Genomic DNA, 16,073 nt, shown 5'->3' on the forward strand with positions numbered 1-16,073 from the left:
GTGCTGACTGACGTATCTTACTGGCTCCCTTGAGTCCCTCCTCCCTCCTTTCTTCCAACTAAGTGCTCATTGTTTTGCTTTGACTATTTGTCAAAATATTTTGAAGAGAGAATGGACCCAGAAGAAGCCGAGTGGAATGGGTAGAAAAAAAAAAAAAATCTAAATGAAACCAACAAGCCGCTCCACGTTCGACACCGTCCCGTTTCGTCTTGTGCCGTTGTGCCGGCCGATTGTGCCGATGATGTTGCTTTAGTTCACTGTACTAAATACCCTTTGGTTTCATTTTCCAAGGGTTTTTTTTTAAAAAAAAAAAAAAATTTAAAAAAATAAAAAAATTTCAAATTTGTAAATGAACAGCATTTTCAACAAACCGCACTATCCTAGATGTCCTACACCAGTATGATACCTACCATGCCTCATGTCGATGTCTGACATCTAACTAATAACATTCGCAATTACCTACCATCGCCTACAAACCCTCACAGACACATCATGAAGAACAAACGTTGATCCTCAACAAACAACCGTGGATCGTGAAGAACTAGAATGGAACGCAGAGCCGCTTCATCTTTTATTCCCCGCTTTGGCCACAACTCCCAAGCTCTTGTGACCCGAAACAGAATTACGGCCATTTCTCTTGTGCATGAACCCGTCAATACCTGACTGACCCTTTTTGAAACAGAACTAAAGATGATCAGACCGTTCGGGCATCCAGCGTTCGTATGCGAACTACATACCTAGGTCGGGTCGTGATGGATCGGATGCTCCGCCGAGACATGGAAAATCCTTAGAACCATGTAACACTGTTTGAGCACTAAAGCTTAGCGTTGTTTGCCTAAAATAGTAGCAGTGCGAAGTACATACACTAAAACACATGTTGACGGAGGAAGCTAAACAAAATGGGAAAGGGGAACGATTTCGGCATTTTCCGGACAATGTTTAGCATGTTCTTGGAGGTCGACACTAGTGGCTTGGAAGCTCGGAAGAAAGCGAGAAAAGACTGTCATTGGTTTCCGCCCGTAATGGAATCAGCTGAGAATTAGTCTCAGGACCTTCAGCGAAACTAGGCAGTCGCTGTTTCGAAGCTTCGCTGGCTCGACGTTAGCGGAGTTTGATGGGTCAGTGCAGGCTGAACACGAGGCACGAAAGCTTCCATGTTCAGTTCTGGCTTCATCTCCCAAACCGCGTCATCAAAGCTGCATATCAAACCGTAGAACAAGACGGAATGGGAACACGGTAACCTCGACGAGTCCAGTCACACCCCGGTAACCCCACCAAACAACCTTACAAGGATGTAACAGCATGGCCTTTTCCCTCCCTTCCCAATGGGGCCGTTGGGTTGAAACATCGAACGATTATCATCTCCCTCTACCGTCTTCGACATGGAACAACCGGAGACGTCGGGGACAAAAGGCAAGACGGTATCTGGACATGATGTGATAATGCACGAGGCAACCGACCAAGGATGCTACTGTGGTGCATAGGCAGGCAAGCAAGCAAGGCTATCACGCTATGCCACACCGGTAGTGGGATAGGCACCTCACCTTACCGATCGACACTTCCGGCCTGTTATGCCCAACATCCCGGACAATATCGAAACGCCCGGCATTCCTTGGATACACCGGCGGACAGCCCACACATCGCATCTCAATATCACCCGGTGTCGCACAGACGTTTGCTGAAAATCACGGTGCGGATGGAAAGAAAGGAACTTGGCAATTTGCCAATGCGGCGTCCGACACCGGTCACACTTCTACGGTTTTGAGTTTAGGATACCTATACTTGAACGTCAGCATCGGACCATGTGAATGGCATCGAAAACCGGAGCATGGAAGTGGAGGGAGACTTATCCTCAAAAAATGTGAGGGGTTGTTCCTCCCGCCATCTTCCAGGAACGAGGAACAACCGGAGACCACTTTCCAGGAAGGCAGTCCCCTGTCCTAAAGGACCAAAACCTCAAACAGCAAAGCCAGCCTCCGCAAGGACACAGACTAGGCCAGGAGTGAAGACCAAGAAAGAGGGGGTCCAAAGGCCAGACAAGTACGAAACTTTGACTCCAACTCGAGATGGGTCCCGACCTTTGGTTCTCTTTCCTAGAGATCCACAACTACCATCCCCCGAAATCCAAGGGCTGCAAAAGCATTGGTTTTCAACGAGTTTGGCCCAAAAACACCCTCCTTCCCCCCGGAACGGACACGGACACCCCCAGAGGATACTTGAGACACCCAGCCATCACTCTCACAGTCCAAACCAGCAAGTCATGATGGACTTGTTTAGCCCTCCATAAGATACCGCACCGTCATCAACATAGTAGTCGTCAAGTGTCGGCAGCCAAATCGATAGCCGAATCGTCGAGATAGCCGTCCCATGAGTCTTTCCGTGTGTAGAACACTGCCAACTGAGACTAGCTTTTGTTTCCTCTCCACACTCCCGCACCACGCGAGAAAGTGTAAAGGAGGGCGTTGCCGCACGGACAAAATGCGTCCTCAAAAACCGTGCTATCATCTTTCTCCCGGAAGTGAACTTTTCAGCGCACCCCAGTCGAAAGGAAGGTGTCTGCCAAAGAGCTTCTGTCCTTGCGGACCGAAGGTTTGAACAAACATGGTTCTGGCGTCCAAATCGCGACGTAGGACGAAGCCATACGTGCAAATCGGTTAATGCGCCTGGCCGGGGATCTCAATGACACACAAGCCAATGACACGTTGACGGTATGTTGCCGAACGCGGTTCCACAGAGTCGGTGGAGGTTATCCGGGAGGAAGACGTACAAGTGGGTATCCGCTCCTGCGCATGCGATACAAGAGAGAGAGCGGAGGGTGCAGAGAGCGCGACAGACAGGCATGGAAGAATCCTTCCCAACATTTCCGTTTGTAGTCATGCAGCCTCCGCTCACCACACGAGTGCAGTGATTCAGGCGAGGCAAGCTGAAGACCCGAAAGATGAAATGAGGGATGTGATCGTATGTAGCCATGTCTTCGCTCTCCCCTCGTCACTCCACAGAGCATGCGTTGCGAACGTAAAGCCCCACGAGTCAGAGCCAGAAAGAACTTCTGGATGACAGGCATGGCAGGGCACCCAAATGTGTCTTGCCCCAACGCGGTATACCTAGCCACGGGACATGTGCAGAACAACCCGCTATGGTGACCAGAGTACTGCGTCCAGTGGTCCAGTCCTGACGAGCGACCTCAGGCCAGAGGTTCTTACCGGCTTTTGACTCATGGGACCGGACACCTCGCCCATCTGCGCACCGAAGCGGCACAAGATGACTGGAAACTTCTCCCCTTGCCAGTCAGCCCTTGCCACCCAGTAGAATACCAAGAGCCCAGAGGACGCAACTTTTCAGCGGCGCCATAGACCCCGGAGGCAAACACACGGTGACGCAGACGTAGAAGGCGAAGGGTAGATTTGACTGCCGAAGCGCGCAAGACTTGGGATGTGACCAGTGTATACTTAGGGTTAAGTTCCGAGACCAGTTCACTCTAGGCGCCGGAAAAGGTGGGAAAAAAACCCGAAATCCGCAGTAATCCCATGCGCGGCAAAGCTTGAGAAGGCTCCTGATACAGGACTCGAAGCTGCGACGTACTGCGGAAGAACCGAACACCTGAGCGGCCACCAGGGACATTCCTTTACGGGAAAACTGGAATCGGAGAACTGTGGGGGAGGCGACGTGCTCTGAGCGAGAGGGCTGAAAGACCCGATGGGAATGGCTGTCGTCGTCGTTCGGACCAGCGCGTTTTGACTGTGTAACTCGACAGGCTTGACTTCTAACTGTATTTCGGGTGAGTTTCCAAGGATCGAAACAGAGACCGACTTGTGGTTGGGCCCATTCGGGCATTGCGAGGATCAATATGGTTGGGCGTTGGAGGTCGAAGGTGTTGTTGACTTTGTTGGTTGAAAGAAGAGAAGAAGGAAGGCCGAGAAAGGAGGGGAACGTGGGTTGGGAAGACGCGTTGTGGCAGTGTGAGACACCACGCACTGGCAACGCGCTGCAGGTGCACATGCCTCAATGTGCACCGTGCGTCTCTGAGGTAAGGATGACCCACTGTGAGCACCTGCACTCTGGCGGGTCCAAGTCCCTAACGCAGGCGCGAAGTCACGGGTGCACTTCACTGGACGTTTAACAATTAATTGGCCAATCTTCTTTCACCTTCCACGCCTCGCCACGGCAACGAATTGAAGCCTTGAACTCGCTCAGCTCTCCAGGCAGATCACTCACATCGATCAGGTTCATTTTGGGATGGCCCGTTCCATGCTACACTACAATTATATCCCTAGATAGGTAGTCTGTTGACTTCTCAATATCACGAATTCAAAGAGGCGCACTCGCGATTCAAGTGCTGATTAATCAACGTCCTCGACTCCCCTTGTTGCGGCATCCTCACCTCTCACAGCCTGAAGAAGGACGGTCTTTCACATTCTCTTTCTTTTTTTTTTTTTTTTTTTTTTTTTTTTTCTCTTCTTCCGGTGATAACCACCGCAACTCGTCACGATGGCGGACCCTAATCTAGATCCCAACCCCGAAGAGCTCGAGGCGCTCAAGCAGGCCATGGGGGGCGGCGATAAGAAGAAGACAGAAAAGACTGCACGCCAGAAGCTGATGGAGGAGATCATGGATCTCGGTGGGAGAGCATTCAACCCGGACTCAAGGGGTGACTCGCAAGCGCGGGCGCAAGCTGTTCGTGATTTCGAGGCTCTCATTGAAAGGCAAGCCTCCTCACCTTTAAGCCCCAAGGTGTCCGGCTCAGTCTGACCTGTGACTACAGGACCAAGACACTGTCATTGCTGGCCTCTCTGAACATCCTCATCAGGCCCGGCAACACCCCCGACTGGTTGCGCCTTAAGCTCAGGGAATACCTGACGCTGATACCTCTCCGTGAGGATGGCGTTAGGGCGAGTTTGGAATTTGCCTTTGCTGTTCATCCTGCCAGCACCGTCAAGCTGTCCGAGGCCGCTGTACCGCAGAAGAGAGGCGCCAACATCACTCATGAGGCCCTCGTGTTGGCCAGTAACTTGTTATCGTCACCACCTTCTACCGTAACTCCGGAAGAGTGGTACTCGGGTATCGCACCGCAGTTGTTTGCGCTGCTTGATGGAGGAGAGGGACCTGAGCTCAAAAAGGTTGTTGCCTATGTTATTGGATTCGGCATTCTGGGCCGCAAGGTCTCTGGTGCTCCAGGTATACCCCCTTGTTGCAGAACCAAATATTTCTGCGGCAGAATGCTAACTCTGATCAAGGCACCGCCGGCTGGAAATACCTTGCAGAGCCCCTGTTACATCACATCAAGCCACCCCCGGGAGGATTACCCAAGGCAGAGACAGGTGATGATGACGAGGTGATTGACCTAAGCAAGGACAAGGTCCTGGTTAAGCAGAAGGACCTAGTAACTGCACTACAACGACTACACGCACTGGTCGTTTCACATCCGAATCCCGGCTTGTGCAAGCGACTTCTCTCTCCTTTACTGCTGCCACTCTGGGCACTTACCACTTGGCCAAACTCGGAGAAGCCTTTGAGCGAAAAGATTACGGAACCCGCTTCGGAATTACTCAAGATCTTCCTCAAGCTTTCACCTTCTGCTCCTGTCCTTTTAGCGCTCGTCCACAACCTGGCTTACGTGGGTGGCTTTGACAAGAAGAAACCCGAGTGGGTGTACAAGCAAACCGAACAAGGAGAGATTCAAATTGTCGATACCAACCGTCCTCTGCAAAAGCCAGGGGAGCAATACATCGGCCTTTCACTTCCAGAAATCGATCAAAAGATACCCAAACTGCTGGAGTTGATTGGTTCAACTTTTTCCGAGGCCGATGTCTCCTCAGCATTTCTCGATCTCTTCGGGCGGTGGCTCAAGTCAGCCCGAGGCCAGAAAAAGAGCGGGATTCAGATTATCAAAGAGGAAGAGGAGGAGAAAGACCCGATAGCCCAGTTCACCGAGGTCAAGCTTCTCCTGGCCATGATGGAAAAGTTCCCCGAGAAACTCGCCGGGCAACCCAAACACATCCTCGAGCTAGTCAGCCAGGTGCTCTCGGAAGCCAACAAAGATACGGCGGAAGAGGCCGGGGAGGACGAAGTGATCAGAGTAGCCCTCAGTCTCCTCAACATGGTCATCACCGTCCCCGGCTTCCAAAAGAAGCGTGTCGACCCTGATGTCCTTCGTGTCATTGAATCCTCCCTTGAAGCCCTCTCCAAAACAGGCGACAACGACAACGCCAAAACAGCTTCCAACCTCACCCTCCTCCTGCGCTACCGCGACGAAATCGACGCCCTCGAAGCCGCCGACTCATCCTCTTCCACCACAACAACCGGTGGTCCCACAGACCGCCAAATTGAAGACCGCAAGACCTACTCCCTCGCTATCTCCTACATCACCCAACCCGATTCCCCCCCGCCCGTCCGCTCCGAAGGTCTCAACCTCATCTCGAACCTCATCACCTCCCACTCCCCCATTCTCGACATCCCCGGCATCCTCGTCCTGCTCGCCACCCTTCTCTGCGAGCCCAACTCTTCGGAAGAAGATTACATCCACCTCCGCTGCATCAAGCTCTACACCCAACTAGCCAACGCCCACCCGCGCGCCGTCCTCACCGACCTGATCGACCGCTACCTCGACCCGCGCGAATCCGCCTTGGCGACAGTCGACGCCCGCCTCCGCTTCGGCGAGGCCTTACTCCAAGTCGTCGACCGACTGGGCCAGACGTTTACCGGCGACTTGGCTAAGATGACTTGTGAAGCCCTGATCAGCCTGGCGTCGCGCCGGGGGCACCGGCCCAAGACCATGGCGCGCCAAGCGCGCGAGGCAAAGGCGCGGGAGCAGAAGCATAAAGAAGCCGAAGACGCGTGGGACGGCAGCGTGCCGGATATGGCGGATCCGATTTCTGCTGAGGAGCAGGCTAGGCTGGATATCTTGGAGGCGATTGTGGAAGGGTGGTCGTCTGGTACTTCCAAAACGGGCGAGGAGGATGTAAGGATTCGTGCCTCTGCGTTGTCGATTCTGGCGAATTGCATCGAGACGAATATCGTTGGTGTCGGGGCGGTGTTGACGATGGCCAGCGTGGATCTGTGCATTAATGTTGTGCAGGTAGAGCGGCAGCTGGAGAAGGGGATACTCAGGAGGGCGGCGGTGAGGCTGATTATGAGCTTTATCAAGGCCATGGATGAGGCGAAGCAAGAGGGGAGGGTGTTGGGGATTGCGTTTGGGAGTGAGACGCAGGAGCAGCTGAGGACGATTCTGGGGTATGTGGAGCAGACGGATGAGGATGGTTTGGTCAGGGAGTATTGCCGGGATGTGCTGGAGAGCTTGGAGAATTGGAAGATGAATAACTTGGTGGATGAAGTGTCGTTGAGCCAGGCGAGAGGAGGAGGGTTTGGTGGTGGTGGGCTAACGAAGTTGGCTGGGTTGGTTGTTGACCCGGAGAGGTCGGTTTCCCGTGGTGGTGGTGGTGAGAGTGCTGGAAGGAGTGGCGGTGTTGAGATGTTTGGCGGTCGACCTAGGATTGAGGAGATTGAGTAAAAGATCCTCAACCAGCATGGGACCATATTTATTCAAAATGATTTCATGTCAGGTGCTGAACAGTCTCCTTCCATTCCGTTTTGTAACATCAGCGTCTTCGAGGGTCTTGACCTGACTGTGTAGGTGTGTATCGGAAAATCATCAGGGAGAGATATTACCAAGGAGACTTGAGTGACCGATAAGAATAATATACCTGGCTATGTATCTAAGTGAAGACAAGTAGAACGATCGCCACAAAGGTCTTGGTGATGCTCATCATCGTCGTCGTCAACAACATCTGAGTATCCTTTTACCCCCAACCCTAACCCTGTATACACCCAACCCGGGCAGGCTTAGTGTCATGTCCAATCAGGTATCGCGTCAGGGCTCCACACATCCCTCGTAACAGAGGAACTTCCATCGTCGCGCTACTCCAACGCCGCAAAGGTCCATCATTGGAGGCACAGTCCCAGTTGGAGCTTCTTCCATCATAGCATCAACGCCAATTCCATTTCTCTTCCCACCCTTTCGTAACCATAATCTCGACCTTGTCCCGTCCACCCGACCAACCCAAGAAAACCGACGAATACAAAATTCCATCAGCACCAAGCCGAATCGCGAATCCAACTTTCAAGCCGTCCCATCGACAACAACAACAAGAAGCCTGTGAACACACACAAGGCGCCACGCACTTGACTAAGAACCAACCCTTCGAACCGAAACCGACAACATGTCTTTTGTCCCAGTTAACCCCCGTCCCTTCCTTCAAGATCTCGTCAACAGCTTTGTGACGATTCGCTTGAAGTGGGGAGAGACGGAGTATGTTGGCCGTCTTGTTGTACGTATCTTTAATCCAGTATCTTACAATCTAGCCTCCCTTTGCCGCTGGACTTTGGTTTTGGCATACATAGTCATGGAAAGCGATGGGGAGGGGAGGAGGGAACCAGCAGGCAGGGCCAAGAAGCAACGAAGGATAAAGAGAGAGAGAGAGGCTGACGAAATACGTTTGCATGTGAACAACAGAGCATCGACAGCTACATGAACATCCAGCTCAGCGACACAAAGGAATACATCAACCGCAAGTTTACGGGCGCCTTGGGGCAGGTTCTGATCAGGTACGTCCATGCTTGATGTATCCCACTGCTACTGCTTACATACGGACGGCCCCAATCCCCAATCGCGTGTCAACTGGCCGGGATGCTAATATCATGGGCTAAAATAACAGGTGTAACAATGTTCTCTACATCAAGAAGGCCGACGAGGCGGAAACAAGTGGCGACGTCAAGATGGAAGAGTGAAGTTCTCTCGCCACCAGGAGGAAATGAAAGGGTAGTAGCCTAGCGGGCAGGGTGAAGGGCGCGAATTGCAGAACAGACAGGAGGAATGTGTGAGGAGGGTCGTGATGTTCCGATTATAATACCCTGGGAAAAAGAAGAAGAAGAGATGGATCTACTTTACCGGCGACCAAACCGAGCCAAACCGAAGCACAAACCACAACCACCCGCTCGCCGAAAACTCGTTTCCCAATGATGAAAGTGCGCTTCACGAAAGGTGCGACAATAGCTCTGATCATATCGGGCACGCATGATGTGGAGAGTGGTACGGAAGGGCGGATTTGCTTCAAGAGAGTGAACGGTGGATGGATGGGTACCGAGCGTCTCTCTGTCTGGTAGAGACCTTGCATCTCCTGCGCAAGACTGCTAAAGGACTATGTGCTATCTGGCCTTTTCTTGCAGTGAAGATAAGGGCTGAAAGAAGATTTTGGAACAACGTAACAGGGAAGAAAGAGAGAAAAAAAATCTGTGAAAGACCACCCATCATCTACTGAGCAAAGAAAAAAAGTGGCAGGACGAGCTAGACATACGGACATGGCGTCTGGTTTCCAGGTATTTCACTAAAAAGAAGAGAACAAGCGGCGTGAAATCCTGTTAGTCTCAACTTCCACTTGATCACAAATCACACGACTACAGGCAGGGACAGTCATCATCATCATACGCATCGCGCGGCTTCCCAATCATGAGCATTACGTCCAATATTTGAATTCGAAACTTTTTATCTTTCGCTAAAACAAGACTTTTGACCTTTTTCTCGCAGCGTTTGTTCCAGCTGCATACACACCCCTAACACCCGACCTAGCCAGCCTTGCCCACCACCTACTGGTACCTAGTTACCTCCGTTTTTACATTTCCTCTCTTCTAACCAAAAATGCAGGCAACCTTACGACTGCTATGCATCTCAGAAGCGCCAACCTTGATACGGGTCTTGGGACCCACCCAAGCATACACTTCAACCATCCACTCGTACCATACCCTGGTGTCGTCGGTCTGGCGCCACATGCTGACTTCTAGCTCGGTGTCTTGAGGGAAGTAGAGGGGTTGCTGTATATCGTCGGACCGGGTCAGTAATTGTCACCAAAACAGGAGCGAAGAGCGATGAGGTAAGCACAAGAAAGAAAACTCACCCTGAGAGGAAAGAAAATCGGGAACCAAGAAATCATGTCCTTGCTCTTCCGATCAATCTGATCTGGCAAGATACTAATTTCCACTGGCGTCTTGCCCTCCTCCTGATGCTTGTACAGCACGCTCTCAAAGTAGCCCGCCAGACCATGAATCACACCTCTCGTGGGACAGACAAACGTCAAATGGCAGTGCCGAGCATTATGCTCGTTGATGCCGCTGGAGCCGTACATGCTGCCGCTGCCGTGAGTAACATACTTGCGCGCGCGCCCGTTTTGGGCAGAAAAGTCGTCGGCCCGCGACACCTCGACAGGGTGCACGAACTCCCAGGCCTGCTGGAACCGGCCGTGCTTGGGCACCTTTTGGGCCACGTAGGCGAGCTGGAACAGGCGTGTCACCCAGGGGATGTCGAAGGCGTTGGGGTCGCTGACGACGCGGTTGGACAGGTCGGCGAAGATGCGCGGGTGCGCAATGGGGGAGAGATGGGCGGTATACGAGTAGGGGATGGAGATGCCGTGCGGGCGGGCAATGTGCCGCTGGATGCCGTCGAGGCATTCCGGGGAAAGCTCGTTGTCGCCAAAGGAACCGAGGAGCTCAGTCACGAGAATGTCAAGCTTGGTAATAATGTTGGGGTTGGCTGCGAGGCGAGGACCTTCCCACTCGCGCATGTCGGTCTTGATCACCGTTACCGAGTTGTTCCACTCGCGCTTGTTGCGTCGGAGGAGGTAGACGTAGGCGTTCTGGTTCTTCTCTAGAGCCCAGAGCTGGATAGGGGTGTTGGTGGATGCGGCGGCCCGGAGAACGCGGGCGACCAAGGGGCCGCGGCCGGCGCCGGCGACAGCCACGATCAGGTCCTTGCCGTCGGGTGTCTCGGGCGTCACGGAGGAGACGGGCTGGTTGTACTTCTTCCACTCAAGCATGGCCTCGGCCACGGCCTTTTCGTACTGATCGTACTTGACCGGATCGCCCTCAAAGACCTCATACGTGGCCGACTCGAGATTGTCGGAGAGCGGCTGGAGAGGGGACTGGAGCCAGTCCTGGAAGCTGACGAGCGAAGGAGTCTCCATGGCCGAGTAAGGGGGCTGGTGTCTCTCGAGATACTTCATGTAGTCGACGTACTCGTTGTAGGGAGGAGCATACGGCTTGCGGTTCTCCTTGACTGCCTTGCTAGCCTCAGACAAGGGAGGGAAGTCAACTTCCATCTTGCTGGGGGCCTCGACGACACTTTCCGCCGACGGACCGACATTAATCAGGATTAGCCACGGGTGGTTCTTAAGGCGCATATAACGGTTGATCAAGTCCTGATGATGGCGGGTAAGGGAAGGATGACCGGCCTTGTTCAGCGAGAAAATTTTCTTATCGAGGGTCAGGTAGTGCAGCGGCTCGGAGAACCAGCGCTCCTGCAGGTCCTTTTCAGGTACCCGCTTGGGAATGCGCAGGGCAACAAACAGACGACCGCTGTACTTGCAGACGGTCCGGATGGTGTGCCAACTGTCCCAGGTGCTGAAGAGATCGATCTCGGTGCCCTTGGCAGCATCAGTCTTGACGGCCTCCTTGGAGTTGGAGCTGCTACTACCGTCACCAGCAAGGAGAGAAGAAAGCGTCTCTGCCTCCTCCTCCAAACCAGGCTCGCGGTACATGGGCAAGTGAATGACCAGATTCACACGACCACCGACTTCCTGAGCCTCCTGAATGGCACGTGCATACTGAGCAACGGCACGGCCATCGTCCTGTCTTGGGCCGGGGATAATGATGGTCCTGGAGCCGCAGAAGTTGGCGTAGGCGAGCTCGAGGTTCAGCACCTGACGGGAGATGTCTGAGATGATGGGATCGGCAGAGCAGAGGTCGATCCATGGGCTGGCGTAGGCGATGAGCGAGCCAACATAGCTGCTGGGAAACAGGGATGTATCGTCGTCAGTCAAGGTAGGGACCGTAGGAAGTGGCAGCGAAGGGTTGGCCTTTTGGGCGTCAGTGAGTCCCCGTTCGGTGACCCACTGTTCCCGTTCTTGGAGATGGCTCTTGTACAAGTCGATCACGCGCTGGTGAAAGTGCTCGTTGGTGATGGGGGTGGTGACAAAGTTGAACTATGTCATCTCTCGTTTGTTAATATTTCTGTTGTTGCTCATCCTTCTCTCTCTCCCTCTCTACTTTGGTATGAACAAAGACTTACACCACTGTCCAAGATCTGGCCGTACTGACTGTCAGTGGGCGACTCATGTCGTTGGATATCATGCTGGCCAATGTAAAAGGGCGGCCGTTGCTCGAAAGATTCGGACTCGGGGTTGAACCCGCGATTTGAAGACATGATGAGTGAGTGACTGGACTTTTTTGTGAATCCGAGTGAGTGAAAGAGAGTGGACGAGACTAGAAGTAAACAACCCCGCGGTGTTCTAGGTTAGGTTTGAGGTGGTACAAACAGCAGCGGGAGGGGTACAGAGAAGGTAGCTATACTAGTCTCTGGGGCTTGTATACAGTAGAAGAATGTACGGGCTGTACCTTGATGAGGTATCGGACCCAATCACAGGGAAAATTGAAAAGACTGGAATCAAAGTTGCATGGAACTGTTTTTTTTTTTTTTTTTTTTTTTTTTTTTTTTTTTTTTTTTTTTTTTTTTTCCAAAACGGACTGACCCCATGGCAGTGGATATTTCCAGGGAAGAAGCGCCAGAGGGAAAAGTCAAACCTCGACGCTCCCCAACTCAAAGTAAACAAGTAAGTCTAGTGTATGGAGGGGTATGGATAGTAGTAGGTACATGGAGGAATGAAATAGGTAACTGAGTGGAAGGAACGGTTCTTTACAAACCTAATACGCCCAAAAGTCGCACTGTCACAATGTCACAAACTTCATCAACTTCAGTTGCTTGCGTTTTGCCTCTTTTTTTCCTTCGTTGCGTGCGGCAGGAACAAACTGAATGAACCTGACAGTCACAGAACAGTGCAAAAGATTACCGTCTTAGTGCCCATCAGGGTCCTGTCCAATGCTACACTACAGTGGACTGCTTATCAGCGCTTGCCAAAGACACTCCTTACTCCACTAAAGCTTATCACTGCGACTTCTCATTGGTCGAGAGCTGCTACGGCCAGGAACTGCCGGCCAGGTCTGATCGCCCTGACATCAAACAAAAAAAAAAGTTGTAGCCTCGCATGCCTGCCCACTGCCCTCCACTCCGTCTGTTTCGCTGTTGTTCATCACTGCCACTGGAGGTGCCATAATCGACACTCCGCCTTCTGTTTTGCCTATCGCCGCTTCTCTTCTTCCCCTTCAGTTCGGTCTTCTTGTTTTATTTACTAGTACCCACCCCTCTCGCTCGAAAAACAAGATATAAAAAAAAGGCCAGCTGCCCTCGGTCGGTACTACAATGGCCAGCCACGACGACAAAGGCGTCAAGAGATCCAACATGGACGACAACGACCAGGACTCGAAGCGCATCAAGCGTGCCGAGAATGGCGATGCTGCCCCCGAAAAGTACAACCCCTACCTCGCCCATCTCAACGAGGACGGCAGCGACTTCGAATCGCCCCTCGACGCCTTCGAGAGGCACAAGACCACGGCCGTCCAGGCCGCCCAGGCCGAGGACTCGGAGCTCAACCCGTGGACCGGCCAGCCGCACTCGCAGAGATACTTCGACATCCTCAAAGTGAGGCGCGACCTCCCCGTCCACAAGCAGCGCCAGGAGTTCCTCGACATGTACCACAACACCCAGATCCTCGTCTTCGTCGGTGAGACGGGTTCCGGAAAGACCACCCAGATCCCCCAATACGTCCTCTACGACGAGCTCCCCCACACGAACGGCAAGCTCATCGCCTGTACCCAGCCCCGAAGGGTGGCGGCCATGTCGGTTGCCCAGCGTGTCGCGAACGAGTTGGATGTCGAACTGGGCCAGGAAGTCGGCTACAGCATTCGTTTCGAGAACCGGACCGGCCCCAAGACCATGCTCAAGTACATGACGGATGGTCAGCTCCTGCGCGAGTCCATGCACGACCACGACATGTCCCGCTACAGCTGCATCATTCTCGATGAAGCCCACGAACGTACTCTCGCGACCGATATCCTCATGGCCCTGCTCAAGCAGATCGCCGCCCGCAGGTCAGACCTCAAGATTATTGTCATGTCTGCCACGCTCGATGCCCAAAAGTTCCAGTCCTACTTCTACAACGCCCCATTGCTCGCCGTCCCCGGTCGTACCCATCCCGTCGAGATCTTCTATACCCCCGAGCCCGAGCGTGACTACCTCGAGGCCGCCGTACGGACCGTGCTCCAGATTCACGCCACTGAACCCGAGGGAGACATCTTGCTGTTCCTTACTGGTGAGGAGGAGATTGAGGATGCTTGCCGAAGAATCAGCTTGGAGGTGGACGACATGATTCGCGAGTCGGATGCTGGCCCCATGAAGGTTTACCCTCTTTACGGCACTCTCCCTCCTGCGCACCAACAGCGCATTTTCGAAAAGGCCCCCGAGCCCCTGCGCAAGGGTGGCAGGCCTGGTCGCAAGGTCATTGTCTCGACCAATATTGCCGAGACGTCCTTGACAATCGATGGTATCGTCTACGTCGTCGACCCCGGTTTCAGCAAGCAAAAGATTTACAACCCCCGCTCTCGTGTTGAGTCCTTGTTGGTTTCTCCTATTTCGAAGGCCTCTGCTCAGCAAAGAGCTGGTCGTGCTGGTCGTACACGGCCCGGTAAATGCTTCCGTCTCTACACCGAGAAGGCTTTCAAGAAGGAACTTATTGAGCAAACCTATCCTGAAATTCTCCGGTCCAACCTGGCCAACACTGTTTTGGAGTTGAAGAAGCTTGGTGTTGAGGATTTGGTACACTTTGATCTCATGGACCCTCCCGCGCCTGAGACCATGATGCGTGCCCTGGAGGAGCTTAACTACCTCGCCTGCTTAGATGACGATGGTGAGCTTACGCGTCTCGGTGGTTTGGCTTCCGAGTTCCCGCTTGACCCCGCCCTCGCCGTCATGCTTATTTCGTCGCCCGAGTTCTACTGCTCCAACGAGATCCTTTCCATTGTGTCCCTCCTCTCCGTCCCTTCGATATGGGTACGCCCCAACAACGCGCGTAAGCGGGCCGACGAGATGAAGATGCAGTTCGCCCACCCCGACGGCGACCACCTGACGCTGCTGAACGCCTACCATGCCTACAAGGGTGCCGAGACCAACGGCGACGACATGAAGCGCTGGTGCCACGAGCACTTCCTCTCATACCGTCACCTGTCGAGCGCCGATAACGTCCGGGCTCAGCTCAAGCGTATTATGGAGACGCACGACATTAGCCTGGTCAGCACGCCGTTCCAGGACAAGAACTACTACACCAACATCCGCCGCGCGCTCCTGGCCGGCTTCTTCATGCAGGTGGCCATGCGCGAGAGCAGCAACAGCAAGGTGTACAAGACGGTCAAGGACGACCAGCTCGTCATGATCCACCCGAGCACGTCGGTGACGAGCCCATACGACTGGGTCGTCTATAACGAGTTCGTTCTCACAACCAAGCAGTACGTCAGGACAGTGACCAACATTCGTCCTGAGTGGCTTCTTGTACGTATTCCCCTTTTATTAATTCCCTTTGTCAATGGCATCTTGAAACTGACCTATGTAAACCAGGAAATTGCCCCCGTCTACTACGACCTCGATACCTTTGAGAAGGGCGAGATAAAGTCGGCGCTCACTCGTATCACCGACAAGGTCAAGCGGAGGCAAGCCATCAAGGGCAGCGGCAGCGCGCGTTAGTGGCGTTATAGAGACAGGAAGAGAAAGAACAAGTCTTCTTCCGCTGCTGCTGCTGTGGTAGCTGATGGTAGTGGTCGTGGTGAAGAGACCAAGGATACCGAGAAAGAGAAGCCGAGTCGCCCGCCACTCGTACACGTGACAGAGAACATCGCCCGCGCCGGTGCGACCTCTTCCGCTGAGAACAATGATGAGAAGCAGGAAAAGGAGAGCCTGAAGAAAAAGAGGGGGACGAAGAGAGGGCGGCGCCGGGGTAGAGGTAAAGACAGGGAAGTAAAGCTGATGGTGATGGAGGGGCAGTAGTAATCCAAGGTATATTATACCTACTTACCGGTGCCTGGATCCGGATTCAGAAGGGAGGGGGGGAAAGGAAAAACAGGAAGAGGAGTTTTATTTTGGCATT

At 53.2% G+C, this 16,073-nt stretch overlaps 5 protein-coding genes across 5 annotated transcripts; 3 read left to right on the plus strand and 2 right to left on the minus strand.

Moving 5' to 3' along the window:
- Positions 1–3,176: 3,176 nt before the first annotated feature.
- Positions 3,177–3,936, minus strand: B0T23DRAFT_172169 (uncharacterized protein). The gene has a single exon (XM_062832932.1). It carries the CDS (start codon positions 3,832–3,834, stop codon positions 3,289–3,291), a length of 546 nt encoding a protein of 181 aa, XP_062692063.1. The 5' UTR covers positions 3,835–3,936; the 3' UTR covers positions 3,177–3,288.
- Positions 3,937–4,488: 552 nt separating this feature from the next.
- Positions 4,489–7,722, plus strand: B0T23DRAFT_413519 (uncharacterized protein; the record flags this gene model as incomplete). Its single annotated transcript, XM_062839521.1, has 3 exons — positions 4,489–4,733; positions 4,763–5,175; positions 5,235–7,722. The coding sequence occupies 3 exons, from the start codon at positions 4,489–4,491 to the stop codon at positions 7,505–7,507; spliced, it is 2,931 nt and encodes a 976-aa protein (XP_062692064.1). The 3' UTR covers positions 7,508–7,722.
- Positions 7,723–8,118: 396 nt separating this feature from the next.
- On the plus strand, positions 8,119–8,945 carry B0T23DRAFT_172206 (small nuclear ribonucleoprotein SmF). Its single transcript, XM_062832933.1, has 3 exons — positions 8,119–8,324; positions 8,510–8,601; positions 8,712–8,945. The coding sequence occupies exons 1-3, from the start codon at positions 8,217–8,219 to the stop codon at positions 8,782–8,784; spliced, it is 273 nt and encodes a 90-aa protein (XP_062692065.1). The 5' UTR covers positions 8,119–8,216; the 3' UTR covers positions 8,785–8,945.
- Positions 8,946–9,520: 575 nt separating this feature from the next.
- Positions 9,521–12,530, minus strand: B0T23DRAFT_421247 (PRMT5 arginine-N-methyltransferase-domain-containing protein). Its single transcript, XM_062839759.1, has 3 exons — positions 12,113–12,530; positions 9,948–12,026; positions 9,521–9,864 (listed from the first exon to the last, which is right to left on the minus strand). Exons 1-3 carry the CDS (start codon positions 12,245–12,247, stop codon positions 9,682–9,684), a joined length of 2,397 nt encoding a protein of 798 aa, XP_062692066.1. The 5' UTR covers positions 12,248–12,530; the 3' UTR covers positions 9,521–9,681.
- A 542-nt stretch (positions 12,531–13,072) lies between these two features.
- B0T23DRAFT_360654 (pre-mRNA splicing factor ATP-dependent RNA helicase PRP43) lies at positions 13,073–15,973 on the plus strand (the record flags this gene model as incomplete). The annotated part of the gene is given in 3 exon segments (XM_062836262.1): positions 13,073–15,481; positions 15,548–15,668; positions 15,687–15,973. 3 exon segments carry the CDS (start codon positions 13,301–13,303, stop codon positions 15,971–15,973), a joined length of 2,589 nt encoding a protein of 862 aa, XP_062692067.1. The 5' UTR covers positions 13,073–13,300.
- Between the last annotated feature and the right edge of the window lie 100 nt (positions 15,974–16,073).

The sequence above is a fragment of the Neurospora hispaniola genome (genome assembly GCF_033458365.1).
Source record: "Neurospora hispaniola strain FGSC 10403 chromosome Unknown B0T23scaffold_5, whole genome shotgun sequence".
In the NCBI taxonomy this organism is placed as follows: domain Eukaryota; kingdom Fungi; phylum Ascomycota; class Sordariomycetes; order Sordariales; family Sordariaceae; genus Neurospora; species Neurospora hispaniola.